Genomic DNA, 21,036 nt, shown 5'->3' with positions numbered 1-21,036 from the left:
CTAGCAATCACTCATTCCAGCCTCTCCAGCTCCCCGGCGCTGTACAAACCAGAACGAGTGTGAATGCACTTGCTGAAGAATTCCACCTGACAGCTTTTGAATGCCGAGGGTGGCGTGGAGTGTGTGTGTGTGTGTGTGTGTGTGTGTGTTTAAACAAGCCAAATTAGGGAGAGGTTAGAGCGCCGGCACGTCTCCTGCTAGCCAATCGAATCGCAGCTGGCCCCTGGTTCCCATAAGCCCCCGCAGCCCGGCGAATGTCAGCACAAGGCAGTAATATTCCTGACAAATTAAGACTTGTTCTGAGGTGTAGGGGAGAGAGGGAGCGAGGGAAGGGAGGGAGGAAAGAGAGAGAGAGGGGGGTGGGGGTGGGGGGGGTTGAGCAGCACGCTGGCAAACATTCAAGAGCGCAATTCCATCGACATGAGAGAAATGCTTCCCAGAAACTCTGGATAATATTTACGTTGTGCCGGTTTTGTGCAGCTTGTTGCTTCAAGATGGACGCTTGATACAACAGAACAGACAAAGGAACAAAGGAAATAGACACGCTCCCTTATCGACACACACCTGTGTTTGAGCCTGTTGCTCCCAAACTGTTAACGAAGTGAGTTGAGGTGTAGCATGCTGCTAATCAAAGATTCACATGTAACAGAAAAATGTAAATAGGAACATGTTAGCCAGGATTACTGAGACTTTAAACTTGGTCAAAACAGAGGCTAGAGGCAGAAGTAAGCATACATTATAAATGTGAGTAGACCCACTATGCACATTCACTCATGAATATGTCATTGGCTCAAACTTTCTAGTATTTTTATGTGGAAAAAAACAAAATAAAATCATGCCACGGGGAAGACATAATTCTTAAATTATATCTTCCTATTCTTTCACGAGGTTAAAAACATGACAATTTGGGTCCGTCACAGCCAGTGACAGATGACATCAATGGCAGAGTGCACATTAGCCAATGAATGGTGGTGTGGTGTGACACAGGATGCCCCGCGGGTCAACCAATTAGCTGTTGACAGGAGGAGATCTATGGCTGCCTGAGGATGTGGCTGGGGCTGGGGAGTCAGACAGGGGGAGCGGACTGGGAGAAAGGCTGGCGTTGAGGGCCTGGGCATGGGAGAGGAAGGCTGTGGCTGCGGGGGCCAGCGTTAGCCCAGCCACACAGGTGGTTGAGAACGGAAGAGGCCACCGAGCGGCCCTTTGCACCCGGGCTTCTCTCAGTTTCCAGCCAGCACCCGATCACTGCAGTAACAGTAACGTCGCGTATCAATAGCAAGGCTGAGGCTCGAAGTAAAGAGACTCAAAGTCAAGTAAAGGGATCCGGGAGGTTCAGAATAAGGCTGCGTGGGTTAGGTATCTCCAGCCTGGCACATCCCACACACACATGCACGTACGAAAACACACATGCCAGACGTGCACACACTTACGCATGCACACAGTGTTCTCTGGGAGCAGTGCCCAGAGCAATAAAACACAGACCAGAGTGATTCCAGCTTACCAATCACTGCCTGCAGGCCAACTGAAATGTTTCTCTCCCTCTTTCTCCCTCACACACACACACACACACACACACACACATGCAGAAACACACACACACACACACACATCTTATCAGCTGGGAATCAGATAAGCAGAGCAGCAGCACAGCTGGAAATAACAGGATCGTCATAGTGAGCGGAGTGTATATTGGCAGTGACGCAGCCAGCTTGAACGCACACACACACACACACACACAGATGAATCAGTCAACACAGCCATGTATGGACCTGATCAATCCATACAGGCCTCAACAGAAGGCTGCAGAACAATAAGCTGAGCAGTGCTACAATTACTGACTGAACAGGACTACACCAAGCCTGTATGGATACGTTTGCATTGTCTTACTGTGGAATCCATTCAGTCAATGATCCATTGTTTATATCAATGCTACCACAGCGCCAATCTTGTATACTGGCCTTACAGTGGTTAAATTAGTTATCTAAAAAAAGGTCCTCACTTTTTTGATTTTGGCATCATCTTTGCTTATTGCTCATTGCTGTGGCGTTTCTGCACTGCACTTCCCAGAGATCACCTGTCAATCAAGCAGTGTGTCCAGTACTGTGACGTCTTTTCCCAGCTCTTCTTTTTATTCCAAACAAACTGCTCTTGCTGCTTCCCAGAAATTTATGACACGTCACTTTCTGTGTGCGAGAGGATTTTTTCCTGCAGAGACCTGCCCGACACTGGGTATAGGCTGAATCACTACTGTGTTATATCAATCAGCGATCGGGAGTAGCCAAAACGGACATTTATTTATATGAAATGTTGAGGATTATTACTTTAAGTAAGGCGAGGAGACAGCACAAATAATAAATTGTGTGACTCCATAGCTTAAATAAAAAAGAGCTTCATACTGGACTGCTGTGAGTGTAAATGAGTGTGGAATCATGAATTGGTTTGAACTCCTAACCTCTGCGTTGGGGTTGAGTGAGGTGAATGATTGTGATGGGAGTGACACAATATATTTCTTTTTCCATCGGACACAAAGCAGTGACATCATACCATGACCCTTGACATCAGGGTGGTTTGCTCCAGATGTTGCTAGGTAAGCACCGCTAGTAAGACGACGGCGGTGGCTGGAGAATCATGGGCAGGCCTAGGGCTGGGTGGGGGTGGGGGTGGGTGCTGTCGGGGGGCTGGAGCAGGTGCTACTTCTGGAGAGCCCCGTATGACTGTCTGGAAAGGGGGCACTTACGCAACGGAAAGCCTCCCAAACTGCAAAATAATCTGGCAAAGCGTAATGCGTTTGAAAAATGCAATGCAGGGTCTGAGCCAAGAATTCTTTCAATTTGAAAAGCCGGAGGAATTCAAAAGGGATGCCGCTTTCCAAAAAACAAAAAGGTCATATTTTGCATTGATTCGAGTCTTATTGAAAATCCACAGAAAGGCAATGTGTCATAGTTACTCTGTGTGATGAGAGCGGTGTGAGGAGAGGGGGATGAGCGAGGGGTGGGAGGGGGGTGAAAGGGAGAAAAAGAGAGGGAGAGAGATACGCGGCGTTTCCTCTCATGAAAGAGCGGTGGTGCTGTAAAAAAAAAAAAAAAAAAAAAAGAGTGAGGTTAACCTCTAATTACAGGGTGCTTCCCCATGTCTGGCTATGGCGCAACTCTGATTTATCCCCTCTCTCTCTCCCTCTCTCTCTCCCTCTCTCATCCATTGCCCCATCATCAGGTGGAAATAGAGTGGATTTGATTGAAGGATAAACTCCTGTGGGGTTACTCTTCTAATACGGTGACTTTATAATGGGCTTACTGACTGAGATGGGTATTACAGTAATTAGACAGTTGAGGTATTATGCCACTTTAACGTCTGCTAAACTGAAGTGGCACGGGCATCCAACTCAAACAGAATTTGCATCTAAGTGTGGCTGTCTGGAGTGTGACGCATCAATCTCAATCTGTTATGCATTGGCACCAGATTCCAACCTGCAGGAGCGTACTTTTGATATCCTTCCTCATATCCTTCCCCATCACATCCAACCCACTCTCGCCCCCTATCCCTCCTTTGTAGACCCAGTCTCCCCACCCCCTCCCCCTTAAATACCCCGCCAACCCCCCCACCCCCGGTCCCTTGCCAGGCCGTCGGGGCTGTGTGTTATTAGAAACACATGTGGAGCGCCGAAGGTTTTCTGCTCGGATTGAGGCAAACATGCAGAAAATTGTGGGAAGCAAACATAGCCCCGAGACCCGGAGAGACACACTCATTAACATGGCCTCCATGTTGGTCACGTCCACAGCATGTTGTGCGCGGGTAAGCATGCGCGCACACACACAAACACACACACACACACACACACACACACACATATACACACAACGGAGGGAAAAGGCAACAAAAAAACACTAAAACTGTCAAAAACAACTGTGTCTTTTTCCTGGAAAATTGTCTGGCAGTAAATAATGGTAATAAGTCTTTGCACACACACATGCACACAGAGAGAAATCCTGCATTACGAATCACATCCCCAATGATGGATTTTTAAGCATATTGAAGTACGCAACGGGGACACATGTACTCAACATGAGTGTGTGATCCATGGGTCTCAGTGGCACGGCCTTCCAATGCATCATCCTTACTGGGGAAGCACAACAAGCCCCGCACTGTCCTCCAGCCAAGTCCTGGAGAAGCACTGAGCGGAAAGCCCACGTGGGGGTCTGCCTGCATGGCAGCTAACTCATCAGGCCCATCCGACTGTATAAGTCATCAATAAGAGCACTTGTTGATCTAAGGGAGGTCGCAGAGTTTTTACGCTCAGATCTGCAGCAGAAGCCACCTGCCAACAACCATCCCACTGGGAGTGTGTGTGTGAGGGGAGCGCAATGCACGAGGTCCTCGGGCCAGCGTGGACGTAGGACAGAAAAAGAGAAAAAACATGAAGATACACAAGTATGCGCACACACACACACACACCTAATGTGAATGACAGGTGCAGCCAGTCATTGTGAACAGAAGCCCGTCCATCCGTCATCCAGAGTGGCGGAGGGAGTAAACCATTAATCCCTGGAGTGACGTGTGTGGTAAAGTGAAGCCCATCCAGTGACAGAGAGGAATCCTTTTCTGTGGCGAAAGACGGCCATCGCTCTTCTGACAAGGGTCTGCTCGGCCTGTTAACATCCCAAATGGGGTCACCGTTCACAAATGATGTCCCATAACTCAAGCAGGTAGACGGATAGAGAGTTTCATCAAATAAATGAATGCTGTATCTAGCTTCTGTTACAAATCAAAATGAGAATAGACCCATCAGGCTGAGTTCTCCCTGTAACTAAGGTTGGCTGTCCTTGAACTCCTATAGAAGCGTGTCAAAAAAATAATGATTTCTGCCAGTGAAAAATAGCTACATATGTGGTAGGCTATAAAATTTGGATTTGATTGATTTACGACAAATGCAAGAGAGAAATTTTGCAAGAGGTTTTGCAAGAGTAGAGTGAAACAAGTTGAAGACAATTATCTGAATATGACTCATGTAGTATTTTGGTGTATTGAGCCTTACTTGCTCAGTAACAGTTTTTAACTAGAGACTAAATGTGAGGCTACCAATCCAAATTGGCTACTGTAACTCAGCCCCAACTAGCCCCACCTGAATGGGGCGGAAGATAAAAAGAATAGAAATCCTAAAAGAAACAATGAGTTGGTGGTGCAGTGGGTGCTCTCTCAGTAGAAACAGACAGGAATCTTTATGGTCTGTGTATGTATGGGTGCTCTGCTTGGTCAGTGCGAGCAATAATAAATATAACAACAAATAACAATAAATATGTTCTGACATCAGACAATCCTCTCAAAACACACGGATGGCTGACACTCTAAGTAGGCTATGTCCCATCTAGCCTCTATCATTTGTTTCTCCATACCATATATACACACACAACACACACACACACATATAGCCTCCTCCACATGATGTCAGGTCATGTCATGTCAGGGGTCAGATCTACAAAGGTCAACAGGTTTTCTCGGGCCTCTTAGACTACTCATTGATCACAGTGAAAACAGATAAGCCAGCACCAGTAGCACGTTGTCAACATTCACTTGCATCTCGGAAGCTAATAATGCCAAACTTCATTTCACAGCCTGATAAAAAGCCTTTTTCTACCCCTCTGCAGCTACAGCTACAAATTGAAAATGGGCCACAACGGGCCAAAATGATATAAGAAAAGGCACAGTGTAAGTGAAAACAGTCATTTCACAGTTAGATATTACATTCATTTTCAACCCACAGCTTAATATTTTCCTTGGTATAAATTTCTCATTTTTTCAAGGCGATTTTGCAATTTTTTCCATTTCATTTAATCCATTCTTGTTAAGTTTTTGAAGGTGTTGAAACCATTTAGAAAAGCCCTGGCTGGCCGTCTGGACTAATGGTAGCTCCTCCGCCGAGGTCCAACTCTAAACACAAAGCAGGAGGAAGCCTCTGTTCCTTCACACGTGCCCCACAAATCCTGCCCTTACATATGCAGAGGAAAATAAACACTTTTTTATCCCCCCCTGCCCTGTGTCTCTTCCCTCCTTCTGCTCTGTCTCTCCTCTGCTCTGTCTAAGTCATATGAGGGTGTATAAACATGAGCCTATGTGGATCAGTGCACACCGAGACAGGATATGAGAGTGATTCCCCCTCACCTCTCCCATCTGAACCTGCGTCACAGACAGTGAAAAGTGGCTCCTTTCCAAACAGGGCCACGGAGGGGTCAGCTCTGCTCTGTTGTGCGCCTGTTGAGAGGTTTTCGACCTTAACATCGCAGCAGAGGAAACAGAACCCCCTTCTTGCTGTGTATGGACTCTGATAAACATAACATAACTTACGCACAGCGACTAACGCATGTGCAAAACCGGTCCCAATTGCGCACGGTCATGAGATGCGCGTACATGGTCACACACACGGCCCATACACACAAACACACACACGCACGCACCGTGTTCCACCTTCTAGTAGCAGAATCCAGTGTGACTGAGGCTGAGCAGGAAGGTAAACAAAAAGGGAATTCAAACAAATTGGGGTGGAGGTTAGACTAGGACCCTGAGGGGTCAAAGGGCCTTGCACAGAGAGAGAGACAGATAGATAGAAAATTAGATAGATAGATAGATAGATAGATAGATAGATAGATAGATAGATAGATAGATAGATAGATAGATAGATAGATAGATAGATAGATAGATAGATAGATAGATAGATAGAGACAAAGAGAGAGAGAGAGAGAGAGAGAGATGAGGGTGGAGGGTTTGAGGGGTGTCAATCATCTTTCACAAGGCCACTTTTTCTGGGGCAACAGTCCTCATCCAATAATTATAATAATTATAAAATACATATAAAATACACTTTTTAAAAGCGGGTTTACAAAGTGCTTTAATAATCAAATAAAAACATCAAACTAAAAATGAATTAAACAAGCAAAAGGAGGAGGCAGAGAATAGAGGGTAAAAATGAGTGAAAAAGCAAAACCTCCAAAAATAAGTTTCAAACAGTGATTTAAAAGATGTTATAGGTTCTGAAAGTGTCAACTTGAACCTTAAACTCAGACTGTGGAAACACCAGAAGAGCCTTGCCTCAGGATCTGAGGCTGCACACCGGCTCATGGGGGATTAAAATGTGATATAGCTTGGAGCCAGACCTTGCCATGCTTTAAAACTGATCGGTAAATATCTTCAAATCAATTCTAAACCTAGCAGGCAACCAGTGCAGAGATGCCAGAGTCGCAGTGATGCGATTTGGTCTGTTAGTACGAGTTAAAACCCTACTCAGCAAGTCTTTCCTTCCAGCCAAACCCACTGATGGAGGGAGCAAAGAAGGGATCGAACAGGGATTGAAGGAGAGAGGGATAGAGAGGAAGTAGAGGTGTGGTGGAGAGCAGCCTGGACGGAGAGGTGTTTCATAAGCCCTGTCTAGAGTTGCCAGATCCTGTACCTTGGGTTGCCAGGTCCCAGCTGTTGGGGTGGAGAAGCTACAAGGCTGATTCAAAGGCTGGCTTAAAAAAAAAAAAAAAACATTAGTAAAAAGGAAGACCGGGAACACATTTATCATCAGACTGTCGGACTGTTCACTCTCACTTAGCTCGCTCACTTACCTTCATTGTCTGTGTGCTTCCCTACTTAAATGTGTGAAAGAAAGGGATTTAGATAAAGTGGCTTTAAGAGAGGAGGGAGAGAGAGAGAGAGAGAGAGATTGAGGGATTGAGAGCACAAGAATGAGAGACATATAAAAAGCAAGAGCAGCGAGGCCGTATGCTATGGCCAATCAAAGGATGTTCCAGGTGCTTCACTCCACTGTGTCAGACTGTCAGCTTCACTTACACCTATCCCTCCACAACCCCCGCACCACCATATTACTAAATTGCTATCTAATAACCCGACTCAGGCTCATTACTCAAACTGCAAATTGGCGCAGTCGAGATCAAAACCTAGATCACATCAGACCATTTTGGAGCAGAAATATATAGGGCACTCCATCAAAAAAATCTATCATTTTCACTGGGGTGATTGCTACTCATAAATGTCATACAGCTGGTTTGGTGAGATGGGGAAGTGGAGAAGAGAGGGGGAGAGAAAGAGGAGAAAGTGGGGAGAGGAGTGGAACGAGAGAAAATCAGGCACGAGAATCCGAGGTGGGCAGCGCTAATCTTAGCATGCCATCTAGTGGGGAAAGGTGGTACTACCCAAAAGAAACAGGTGGGAGGAGGGGGACCCTGCTACAGCCTGAAACTGGGGATCATGCCAAGATGACAAACACTATCAGACGACGAACAGTAAGTGGAGTCCCAGTTAAAAAGATGCTACACTATGTATTTCCATACAACAAATACTTCACTAACTGAATGTTGATCTAGGGCTCTGATCAATGCCCAGACAACATGAACAGCTGGGACTTGCAACCAAAAGTACTCTTTCTGAAATTCCTAAACAAAGTCTTAATGATGTTAATTGTGAGTCCTCTTTTTATCCAGAGGTGAATAAAGTCATTTTTCACAGAGCAGCTTTATACACCACAATCTGAATGTCATTGATTTCATGCTCTATCCAGCCGGAACCCAGGACGTGCCTACTCAGCAGACAATTTGGCAGTTTCTTTTAAGGAAAGGGTAGACCACAGTAAAGATTAATGTGGTGCAAAGGCAAAAAGGGTTTAATGCCTATTAGTCTAGAGGGCAGTATTTTGAAGCAAATCTTGGGCCTTGTTGAGGTGTGCTGTGCAAAATCCACCATAGTTGTTCAAAACCTGAGCTGGCAGGGACACACATCTGGATGTGGGTTGGTGCTACAATGTGAATAGGATCGCCTTTAAGTCCGTTACGCCTTCATTCCGCTTTGCGACTCCAGTCCAGCCTCCCCACCCTGGTCCATCCTTTCCCATCCTGCACTAGTGTGATATCAGGCCCATCAGAAATGCCTTCTGAAGGCTGCCTAATGAATATACAGCACAGAGAGGACCCCAATTAGTGGGCCAGTGAGGGGGGGAGGCGCCGCGCCACACCACATAAACAAACTTATCTTGACAGGGTCGCCTGGCCGAGAGAGGGGAGATAGGCGGATAGCAGCGGAGGCCGGGAGAAAATGAATTACCTTCCTGACACACGTCAAAGCCAATCGCCGCAGAGGATCCCGGCCGTTCCTTTGCCGTTCCCGCGCCCCAAAAACTCTGCCGCCGACGTTGCGTTTCATCTGCCGGCGTTAGTATGCACACAGGCCGCGCGCCAGCCTCCAAATGTATTCATTTATTCAGAGCCCCTCGGAGAAATCACAGTGTCTTGTTGTCCTTTTTTTCCCCAGCTGTCCAGATGGAATTTGCGTGAATAACATCAGTTTAGTGAGGCAGAAAATAAGTACAGGCTAGCACAGCGGTGGGGACTAGATTACACCCTCACCCACCTCCCCAAAAAGGATGGAAAGACAAGTGTCACCTTCATATACCTCTTTCCCTCTCTTTCTCTCTTTCTCATTTTCTTTTCCAGTTCTATTGAAACTTAGCAGGCAGGGGGCAAGCTAAAACTGAGAGATCTATACAGCTTTGACTATAATTATTTTGTATTATCATGCACTGCAGGTGCAATTAAACAGAAGATCATGAATCAAAGAACTGGAGCGGCCGTTTCATTACAAAGAGGTGAGCGCCCATCAAGGGAGAGCGGCCCACTGCTCATTTATCCTCGTTTTGTTTTGCATTTATAACGCCACTAATTGCATTAATTAATCAGATGTAGTTCCAATAAGAGGGAGCTGGTCTTGCACAAGTAATTGAATGAGATGAAAGTGAGGAAAAAAACCTGTACATCAATATTTCCAACCTCTATAGAGCCCGAGAGAAATTAAAATGCCTTCAATCAGAATAGTGGAAAGCCTCAATATTCCTCTAGCCTATCAAAAGAATTCACTACATGGCTTTCCACGAGTCAAGTAATTGTCTTCAGTATCAACTCATGAAATTGATTTCTACAGAATGCATAAAATGTGCTTCTAAACCCTTCAGACTTTACCTACTGCCAAAATATGAAGACAGGCAGCCTAGTGTGATTATATGACAGGTATTATACATGGTTTGTCGATTTGTTTGTGATGGCTCTTAATAGAGGATGACAGAGAGAAACACACAGAGTGAGAGCAAGAAAGAGAAAAAAATGAATCCTACCTCTCTGAGGACTGTACTCTTGTATCCTCTATACAAGCCTCTGACACCCTGCTCAGAGAAAAAAGAGAAATTGTAAATTGTGTGTGTTTGTAGGTTAGGTTATAGGTCTCTAAAATTTAGCTGAGGGCTTGATTTGGAAAAATACATGATAAATGTATATATTTGATCTCAAAGGATAACACAAGAAAGTATTACTAAAACACCAAAGTTTCTCACAATAACCACTGGACAACTCAAGTATGTTTTTTTAATTATATGGAACTAGGAAAGGGACTTTGACTGTAGTATACCTCTTCTCTGAGTGTAGCCAGCAGCATCTGGTAGAGGTGCTGGAGGAAGGAGAAGCCTGGGTTCTCTGTTTCACCACCTCTGTGGGCACCCGGATCAGACACGCCACCTACAGGACGGAAAGAGCATGGGCTGCCTTTAACATGTCTTGTAAAACAGATAGCCACAGAAATGATTTTTTCTGAATACCTAAAAACCCTCAAAAAACCAGGGGAGACACTGACAGGCGTGCACATACATTTGTGTGGACACACAATGCATACACACCTTCACATTACAGACAAACATACAAAGACAAACATACAGGGCCCTTTAAAATGGCACTACAAGGGCACATACCACACACTTGCTACGTTGTGGATTTGAAACGCCCCAAGACTTTTCTTTCATATCATAACCACTCTTTCCTCTCTTTCCTTTCATTCTGCACTGTAGACTGCCAAACAATGTATGAATGTCCTGAAAATAATATTTAAAAGTAGCGTTATTCAAGAAAGACCATTTCCAATGACTCAAAACACCTAAAAGACACCTAAAAAGGTACAGCAGATATATTCTGTACATAATGCTAGATTGCCCTTGTTTGTACACACAAAGTGGCAGGCAGACATGACAAGACATGGCCTGAGGAGAGCAATTACAGCAAGCTAATGAGCTAACGAATGCTTGAGTTAGTGTACCAGTGGGCCAATTAACAAACCGGTATGGCAAGACGCTCACACACCGGACATGACACCTGAGCAACAGGTACAATGGTCGCAGTGCTATCAGGCTAACTGCATCTGTGTCTAAAGCACATGCACTTCCATCAAACACTGATAGACTCCGATACACACACCTCAGTAACCCCGCTCCCAGGTACAAGTTCCAGCCCAACCTCCATATGTCAACAAAAATATGGACTGCCAACAGCTATCCAAGACGGACATGAATATTTATGCTTCATAACTCCCATCGCCCTAAAGGCAGGCAGGCAGGCAGGCACAGCTGCCCACCTGGCCACTTGATTTCCCATTTATCCTGCATTGGAGCGGAAATACCGGCTAACGGCAAGCAATCTTATGGATTGGTGAGCTGCCCCCCTGCTGCGACTCCCCTCAGTCGTACAGATGCCAGTCTGCCGGTGCCACCCTCGCCATGGTATCATGAAGGAGGGAGAGGGAGAAAGAGAGAGAGTGATGGAGGCACTGTAATAAAGATGAAATGCACCCCTTGCCTGTTTTGCCCTCTCTCCATTCAAATATCCATACTGATTTAGCGTTTGGTTCTTACCAGAGGTGGCAGAGAGGATGGACCCCAGAAGATATAGAGCTCTTTTGCCATACTCTGTTTGTGTGAGGGGGGGGGACAGCTACTGGAGGGTTGTCTCCTCTGTCAGATAAACACCAAGAGCAGCTCACACAACCTGAATGAATATTAGCCTGAACATGAATATATGGGAAGTACATAAGGGGGGAAAGGACAAATCAACGGTGCTGCAAGTTAATTTAAATCACAAACTGAAGGGTTGATTCTGATGAAGGCTGTGGAGACAAAACCTGTGACCATGTGAACCTGTGTGGGCTAAACTCTCACAGGGTATCTTAGGAAAAGCCTTTTGAAATTTTAGAATTTAGTCGGTTGCATTCACAGCTTCACTGTATCAGGTGGCACTCTTTGCCACAGGGTAAGCGTTTCACTTAAATATCTGACTCTTTTTCAATAGACAATGAGCAAATAAATCTCATTCTTTTGTCATCACCTAGACTATAGTACCTAAGAACAAAGAACATAGACCTAAATGAGTGTCTATAGAGAATATGCAATTCTTGGTATTTCAGGTGCGTACGACCATTTTCAAGCAGTTCTCTATGTAAACCATGGTACAACAGTACCACCAAGTGGCCAAAATGGTACCTGCATGCCATCCTCGTGATAACTAAGCTGGCAGGACCCATCTCAGAGATCTCATTTGCCCTCCCTTTGGCCGAGTTACCATTTATGATACATTGTACATCATGTTTTCCCCAACCCAATTCTCCAAAGGACCAGAATAAGGCGGCTAAATAGAAAGAAAGTGGCTATGACAAGTAATTACTGATGTAATTGGATGGGGGGCCTGGAGTTGAGACGGCCTCTCCTCTCCTGTCACTGCAGAGGAGAGGGCAGAATGAGCTAGAGATTATACCAAATAAATTAGGGACATTGTTTATTTGGAAGTAATTTGCACGCCTAGGGGTGGGGAAAATGATGTTGAGTGGATAGAAGATAAAGCATGCAGCCTCCGAGGCCATTTCAGATCTCTGAAGCCAGTGGTAAATGGGGGAAACGATGGTGATGAATCAGGGCGATCTAAGCTAGGGGTGAGGCTGGAGAAAGACTGAATTAATAGGGCTTTATAGAGTCACCATCGTGTCAGGGAATCTAGAGGCAGCATGCCATCATGTCTTTTAAGCAAGAGGAGGGAAGAAAAAGAAAAAAGGAGGGCAGGTTTAGGTGTCCCTTGTTACAAGTCAGGCTTGTTACCTCACGTTTCGGGGAGGTCTGTAGGTGGGAGGCTGTCAGGATGACAGACGCCTGTCTCTTCACCTACTCAGTCTTGCCTTTCATTCTCAGCACCTTCCTCCCTCTATCTGGCTTGTAAACCTATTATAAACTCATTGGCGGTCTTTTAAATTCCCGCTGCCATTCATCTTTATTTACAAGCTATTTGGAGTCGTCGAGCAGCGTTAATTAGAAGGCTGCCTGCCTGTGATTGGAGCCTGTGAGTTTCCCTTGGCCCGTCGCTGTAAATCCAAATGACAGACCGTGTTTTCAATTTCCAGCACCGGCCGCCAAACAACAAGGTAAGACGCCGGCCTTCAATCATGGGCAAACCACAGTACGGAATGGGAAATTAACGGAGACTCGCAGCACATTATCGGCATGGCCAGCAAATCAATCCGCAGATTGAGTCGTTACCTCCCTCTGTCCTCCCCTCCCTTGCTCCATCCTTCTTTTCCTGCTCATGGCCATCAGGACACAGTGGTCGGTCAATCAGGGCCAGGATTACCATTTGGCACCACAGAGAGACAACAGGTAAGAATAACATACAGGCAAGAACAACAGCTATGGGCCTTTCTCCAGACACCCCATAAAGACGCAACTAATTGGATCATTTGGCATTCAAAGATACTGGCATTGACCACCAAGACAGTGAATCTGTAACAATGCACTTAAATAATTGCTGCAGTCACGCATATGGAGAAGCCACAGGATGGAGTACTGAGAAAAATGTCCAATTTTGTGGAAAGGACAACAGAGCATAATGTACAACCATGTTCTTCTGTGTAAATAGTAGGCTAGAATGTCAGCTCGAGCAATAAACAGTTCAGTTGAGGTCTGTACCAACGGAGCAGGTGAATGAGTTCAACTCTTCCATCTTTTTAACATAATGCATTAACACACGTCTCTAATGACACCATCACAAGAACTTCATACATGCTGAGATCCTGTTACACCTGATGCTTAAGTCTTCCATGATAGCCGTTCTGTGGCTTCCCACTGAAAGTCAAACCCCATCAGAAAAAAATTTAAATCCAAAATCTCCTATGTCAACACAATAATACCTGCATCTACCACAAAATCTACATCACTCCCTGTAAATGGGCAGTATCACATGTTGAAGCTGTTCGCTGTTTATGAGCCATACTAAATATGTGTGGCAAAACCAATTTCCTGACTTGCTGGGTTCTGATCACATGCCTAATTCTGGAGTCCAACGCCTTGAGATACCAAGAAAGAGTGGAGCAAGGGACAACAAAGGAAGAAGGGAGGGAGGGAAGAAAAAAGGTGAGAAAAAGACGGGAACAGACGAGGACACTGTGCGTCTCCCACTTCGAAACAACAGCCAATAAATCACAGAGCGTGGTGCTGCTTGAAGGCGATGCATGGATTATTTCTCTGTGCCAATTTAAGTGGCTGCCAGTTTCTCCCCCAAAAACTCCTCCTTCTCTCTCTCCCTCATTCCCTCTGTCCCCCTATCTTGTCATGTCACACTGTATTTTCCAGTACATCCTCCCACGGACGTGTGGTGGGGGGTTTATAGATGCGAGAGCCCGCCGCCTGGCCTTGACAAATGAGCTTTCAGGGCAGACGTCGGGCGAATGGGAATGAAGATAAATCTGATCTAATGGCTGGATAACAGCCTGCTAGAGCCTGACAGACGCCATCAGCTTACACATTCTTTATAGGAGCGTCCCACGGCCGCAGTCACACAAGTACCAGGACGCTGCTGGCGGAGGGATTTCTCTCATCGTCTAGTTCCTTCTCTCTGCTACTTCTGAATGTCTCCTTCCCTGTTCTCGGTTTTTCTCGAGCACTGACAAACAGCACTTGGCTGATACATCTGATACATCCATATCTCAGTGTTATTATACAAATTACATTTGCTCCAAATGGCATTAGAAGAGGACTACATTACCCCGGTAAATTTCTGTCTTTCTATGTTTTATGTCTTTCAACCCCTGCGATCACTATTGATGTGTAAGATCTGAATTTAAATTAAGTAACTTATTTAGGTTTTTCCTGTAGGTGATGATTCTCGCAAATATTTCACATACTGCCAATTGCTGTTGTTGTATGTGCTTAACCATTGTGCCTAACCTCTCTGAAGAACATCTGAAAATTGCATGGATTTAAGTGTGCAGAAGTGCCCTCTTTTCCTTCTATAAATTCCCGTCTCATACCTTGTGCAGAATAAAGCCTGAGCTACAACCCCCTTTGGTATGATCATAATAGACTTTGACTAAAGTCTGCGTCTTGTACGTTAGCACCAAGTCGAGCGTATTTAGGGAGGCTTGGGGAGGGGATTAGCGAAGCGTTAAGCTTCAGACAGCTTTTGTTGTGAATGTTGCGGAGTGGGCACAGTTGGTAAAACACAACTAAATGGACTCCTGGGGAAAGGCGCAGTATGTGTGTGTGTCTGTGTGTGTGTGTAGGGGTGTGGGGGGGTTGGATGAGGACCACATGACAACTTGCTTCTCCACTTCACAAAGTTCCTGTGTGTCAAAGCATGCCTGCAGCCAGCTGCTCCCAGCAAGAGAGAGACAGGATGAGAGAGAGCAAAAGAGAAAGAAAATGGGAACAAGTGACCCTGTCTTACGCTGCCAGACTAGAACAAAAATGTAGAGTGGAAAATGAAACCCAATGCTAATGAAAATCTGGAGTTTTCATGTTGACGTAAATCTGATTTGTATTCATACATTGCAGGTAGGGACGGAGGTGGGGATGGAGATAGAAGATGGGCAGAAAAGACCTATCAGATTGTGTGTGTGAGTATGCCTGGACTCGTGCATCATTTTCATGTGTGCCTAACCAGCATAAGCCCTGAACTGCATAGACTTGATACCACTTTATAAGAGAACTGTGCCCGCCAACACTAGGCTGCCACATATTTACATTCTAAACTGAAATAGGAAGTATAAAAGTCAGCCTGTCACTGGGCAGAAGATAGAGACCCGGCTAGTGAGGCAGATGTATTTCTTAAGAGGCGGAGAAGGACCCAGAGGAGCACCGCAGGCTTAAACCTGGAAGATACACACACTCGGCTTTTGATTCAGCTGGTAATGATGCCTGTGCTGGTCAGGTAGCTTACAGCTCAAGTTTAAACTACCTCCCCTCCATCCTTACTCATAGGCCCATTTTGAAAAGGATGAAAAGGCTGAAATATTACGTGAATGATGTGAGATTCATGTCAGCCCACTTGCGGACAACACAAGGAGAACAGAGAGAAAATGTGCCTCTTAGTTTGTGTCTTTGTGCAATTAACTCTAATTACAAATTATTAGCAGGGAAGAAAGAGAGTCATATGTGGGAGCAATTGCATCATAGTGTGGACGTTTAGGCCTTGCATCCAACTCGGGGCAGTCCTGGGGTAGGCCTTTCATGGCTAAGCCTGAAGATTACTCGCTTTGAACAAGACGTAACCACTAGCCAGAATGCAGTGGGATACCGCCCCTGCTCTGCTCAGCTCCACTCTGAGGATTTCTGCCTTTGATGTGCTCAAATCCCTGACAGCGGGAAAAGGGTTAAAGGTAGCGTCAACCTCAGCCTCACCTCTCACACTCATCTAGAATATGCCATGAAAAGTTGAAAAAGGTCCAGATTGTTAAGTGTTACGCTACTTTATGCAATAACTGCCACACTGATTGTGACAATTTGATGACAAAGTACAAAGTAAAGTGGGGATAACAATATAAAATGCAAGCCTTATTCAATTTGTGCCAATCTGATGTGAGACTCGGCACCCTCACATTCTCAAAAGTCTGAGACACCAAAATGCAGAATACTCAAACACACTGAACACCCACCCATGTGGAAAATCCCATTTCATAAACATGCAAAACCAAGGGAAATTACATCCATCCAAAAGCCATGAATACTGAAAACCTAGTATTTTGCAGCAAGCCAAGGGTGGTTTAGCAGGGGGCATCCCTCTTACCGTCCCCCATCCCTCTCCCCCTTTTCATGCCAATGTGAATACCCATAGCCCCCATAGGGCTCGGATTCCGTGGTTCACTGCAAGCGATTGGGAGAGGACAGGCTGAGGAAATTGCACCGCTCCTCATCGGTTTCAAGCCCGAATTCCCCAGACAAAATTGGCAGAGTCTGGGGGCCTGAGCTGGGAAAGAAGATAAGTCAATAGGCAGTAATGAGATCTTATTTACCCAGCTGGTGGAGGAAATGCTGGGACAGTACTGAGGAAGGCCCCTAAACTCACCCAGCTGGACCCTAGGGCCCTCAGCCAAAACCACATTCTGAAGGCCCACCCCCCACATCCCCGACCCCCCTCCCTCCTCTACTGTCCCCTTATATATTTGTCTGTGAAATTTGCAGGGCAATTATATAAACAGCCATGCTGGTGTTGTCCATTATGGGACTGGGGAATGGTGGGAAAGAAAGAATAGGAACATGATGGAAGAGAGAAATAACGATGAATGCATATAAATGAAAGGCTGTTGGCCTTGTAAGAATGAAAGGATTGAGAATGATTAAGGTCCACACAAATAAACTTGACATGAAAGTCTGCTGGCAGAGTGAAAAAAAGACTGCAAATCCACAGGAGAAGAGGTAAAAGCAGGCAGACAGAGGGACAGGAAGACGTGGGACTCACTATTTCTCCCAGGGAGGCGGCCAACATGTGAGTGACGGGTGCCACATGAGGTGCTGCCAGCAGGCCGCCGGCGCCGAGCAGGGACTTCGCGCAGTCGTAGGTGACAAAGAAAGCAGCGGCTGAAACCAAGCAGAACCACAGCCGTTTAAGGCCCATTAGTCAACCTGCATACAGCAATTAATATCCCTCAGTACCACTGACAGGGGAGAAGCAGAGGTGTGTACGCATGTGTGTGTGTGTGTGTGTCTGTGCGCACGTGCACAACAGAGGTAAAAAGTAAGACAGTTATGCATGTCCCAGACAGAAAGAGTTCAGTCCTGACTCCCACTAGTAAAAGTCATGCTGCAGCAAGTGTTGAATTCATTAGCAAACTGCAGCAAACAGGTTCAATGCTGTTCGAACAGAGAACATTTGACTGTGACATTCAAGCTCACTCTGCCTCGTTCTCTCTCCGACATGCTCACAAAAATATGGATGTTTGTTCAGTGAAAGAAGCCAAGAGCTCAGGCCTAAGGCGGTATCATATTGACTCATACCAGTCAACATTGACTGCATGGTCTACTGATTCGCAAATACAGATACTTAACAGATTGAAGCATAACTCTTTTGAGCAGTCTTGTCAGACAGCAGTCTTGGTATAACAGCTACATTTTAACCTTTTAAAGACAACCCACCTTATTAATGCACCTACAATAAAATTACCTCCTTAAAAAAGTCTATTTTAAATTCACATTTCATATTATTCCTGTATTCTTACATCAGTCCAGATGTATGAACATGACCAAGTCTCCCCCAAGACTAGAATCAAAAGAGCCAAGATTCTATGGATGATCTCATCAAGAAACAAATCCTGCACCTACTCCATTAATAATGAACAGGAAACTGGATTTGTGGACACAGTGTCAGCCCTTGAGATGATATCATGGGGATACTAGCTCAGTTTGGAGTCTGTAGCCTATCTGATAGCACCAAATGCTATGAAATAAAGCTCATTTGGTTGTAAACTGCAAAGCTGATCCATGCAACCCACAGTCACAGTCCCACAAACCCAGTCAGTCTGAAATTCATTAGAATGTATTGTGACTGTCAAACAAAACAACTTTAGGATATTAACGCTTCAAACTCTATCCGTGCAAGTCAATTTGTGGACAGACTTTGAGAACAACGTAGCTCCAGGTTTTCTCCACACAAAAAAAGAGCCTTGGTTCTCTGGTATTTCGCTGTGGGAGAGAGTTGCTCTTGTTCACAAGTAATGGCTGAGCTGTCGGAGAACACAGGGACATAAATCCAGCTGTCACAGTGAGCACCTTACCGTTGGGGAAGGAGCCGACGGCGGCGGATGGGACCCCGGCGTAGATGCCCCTGAAGCCCCCGGCCTTGTAGAAGCCCTGCTGGCTCTGCAGCCTGGTCTTAATGGTGTCCAGGGGGAAGAGGGTCAGGTCCACACACATCCCCGCACAGCCTCCCCCCTGGGACATGGAGACACGACAGGGAGGCACTTTACAAGTCATAAACATACCTCGGTGTTGCAATACATACACTTATTTGTAGCCACCACCAGTATATCATACAAGAACACCACAAACTGATAAAATAACATATTAAAAGAGTTTTCTTGCACTGCACACACATATTTTTCCACTACTCAACTCTGTGTTCTGTGCCTTTCCTGGCCTGCTAACTGACCTAGGAACCTGGAGGAAACCCTACACATGCATAATGCAGTTATGCATTGAGGACATTCATTCGCTAACTCCTAAACCCTTACCAAGACAAGCCTTACTGTAGTCCTTACTCTAAACCTAATTCTACCGCTAAGCCATATCTCTATGATAGCTCATTGTCAATGTAAGGACAGAAAAGGTCCTTACTTTATGAAAGAGTCTACACTTCTCATGTCAAAAACTTAAACTGGTCTTCACAAGTATAGTAATAACGGCAATACAACAATGCTCTCCAAGTCTTTACAATCACATTCTCATTCTAGGTTTATTACTATATGATAATGATACAGAAATTAGAGAGTACGTGTGTTAATGTGCCTGGGGCATGGGTGGGGGGTGGGGTGCTCTCTTCTCTTTTGTGTTATTATTACTTATTGTTTACCTTTTGCATTTGGTTCCTTGTGGATTCTATGTATGTAAATTATAATATCATTGCATTTGTTATAAATTGATTTGATATTTCATTTTATTCTAATTATTTATTATTTTTCAAGTATGTACCTCTGTTATTGTTGTTAAACTCAAACAAGTCGTGCTTTTGGTTGTACATTGTGTGTTTTCATTTCAATAAACATTTGGTCGCAAAAAAAAAGAAAAGAAATTAGTGAGGACATTAACGAGCCCTAATTTCAGATGTGGAATGCCACCATGTAATTGGAACCTTTGTACTGGTCATTCAAGCTTGTCTCTAGGGTGTGCTCAGTTTCAAAGGACCTATATTGGATTCAGCTGGGTAGACCTGTAGGGATTAAGTATATTAGCCCAGCTGTACAGTAGGTTAGACAGGTCCTTGTGGTCGAGAGTTTCTTAGCTTATGTCTAATTGTATACTACAGAGCACACCAGCTATTTGTTTAGACTTCAATATGCAACACATGAACAAAAACATATCCATGACTTTATATACAGAACTAGTTGTAAAGGCGGTCTGCAAAATCCTAGTAACCGATGAAGGTGGTCGTATCTAGAGAAAATCGCCACTTTACCACCAGGGACGCGATGAACTCTCTTCTTTCCATGTTCCGTTTTCAAATCCTTCTCTTGTCAGCTGCTATAGAGCCGTGCTGATCATGAATTTCCAATGTGGAGCATGTTTGACACTCCACTGCAATCAAAACATGCCTGTCAAGGACGCTGCCATCTTGGCAGAAACACTTCCGCATGACGTCGCGATGCGTATTGATCACATGACCATGACCGTCCTCATTGCAGATTCACACATCCTTATTTGTGGGGGGGGGGGCTGCGGCGCTGCGGGAGGGGGCACACTGAGGAGTAACTGGGCGTGTCATTATGGCAAGCCGTTTTAACATTTAATAGCTAGACTGGATATATATTGCAGATATCTGTAATTCAATTCTTCCTAGTCAAAAAGAACATTTCAGATATCCACAATGACATTCTTCCTAATTGTCATGATTTCAGATATCCACAACGTCATTCTTCCTAGGACAAATTACGTATATAATAATATAATAATAACGTAATAATTGTAATTTCAGATATCCAAAATGAAACAGATATCCACAATACATTTGTGGATATCTGCAATTGCATTGTTTCTAGTCATAATTCTAATTGTAGATATCTGAAATTGCATTTTTACTAGTCATAATGCCAATTGTGGATATCCGTAATGACATTTTTACTAGTCACAATGTATTTTGGATATCCATAATTACATTATGGATATCTGGAATGGTTTTCATTTTGGATAACTGAAATTAAAATTATGACTAG

At 44.9% G+C, this 21,036-nt stretch overlaps 1 protein-coding gene across 1 annotated transcript in view; it reads right to left on the bottom strand.

Moving 5' to 3' along the window:
- The window catches only part of slc25a26 (solute carrier family 25 member 26), a 48,677-nt gene extending 28,256 nt beyond the window's left edge, over nt 1-20,421 (bottom strand). Inside the window, 6 exon segments of the mRNA XM_071514340.1 lie at nt 10,154-10,201; nt 10,444-10,476; nt 10,479-10,550; nt 17,574-17,692; nt 18,886-19,042; nt 20,283-20,421. Coding sequence (XP_071370441.1) covers nt 10,154-10,201; nt 10,444-10,476; nt 10,479-10,550; nt 17,574-17,692; nt 18,886-19,042; nt 20,283-20,315 — 462 coding nt within the window. The 5' untranslated portion in view covers nt 20,316-20,421.
- Nucleotides 20,422-21,036: the final 615 nt, after the last annotated feature.

This window comes from Centroberyx affinis, unplaced genomic scaffold (assembly GCF_046629955.1).
Source record: "Centroberyx affinis isolate AG114_WGS23_722 - 3 ecotype Tasmania unplaced genomic scaffold, CSIRO-AGI_Caff_v1 ptg000285l_1, whole genome shotgun sequence".
Classification (NCBI taxonomy): Eukaryota; Metazoa; Chordata; class Actinopteri; order Beryciformes; family Berycidae; genus Centroberyx; species Centroberyx affinis.
This window is presented reverse-complemented; position numbering and strand designations above follow the sequence as displayed.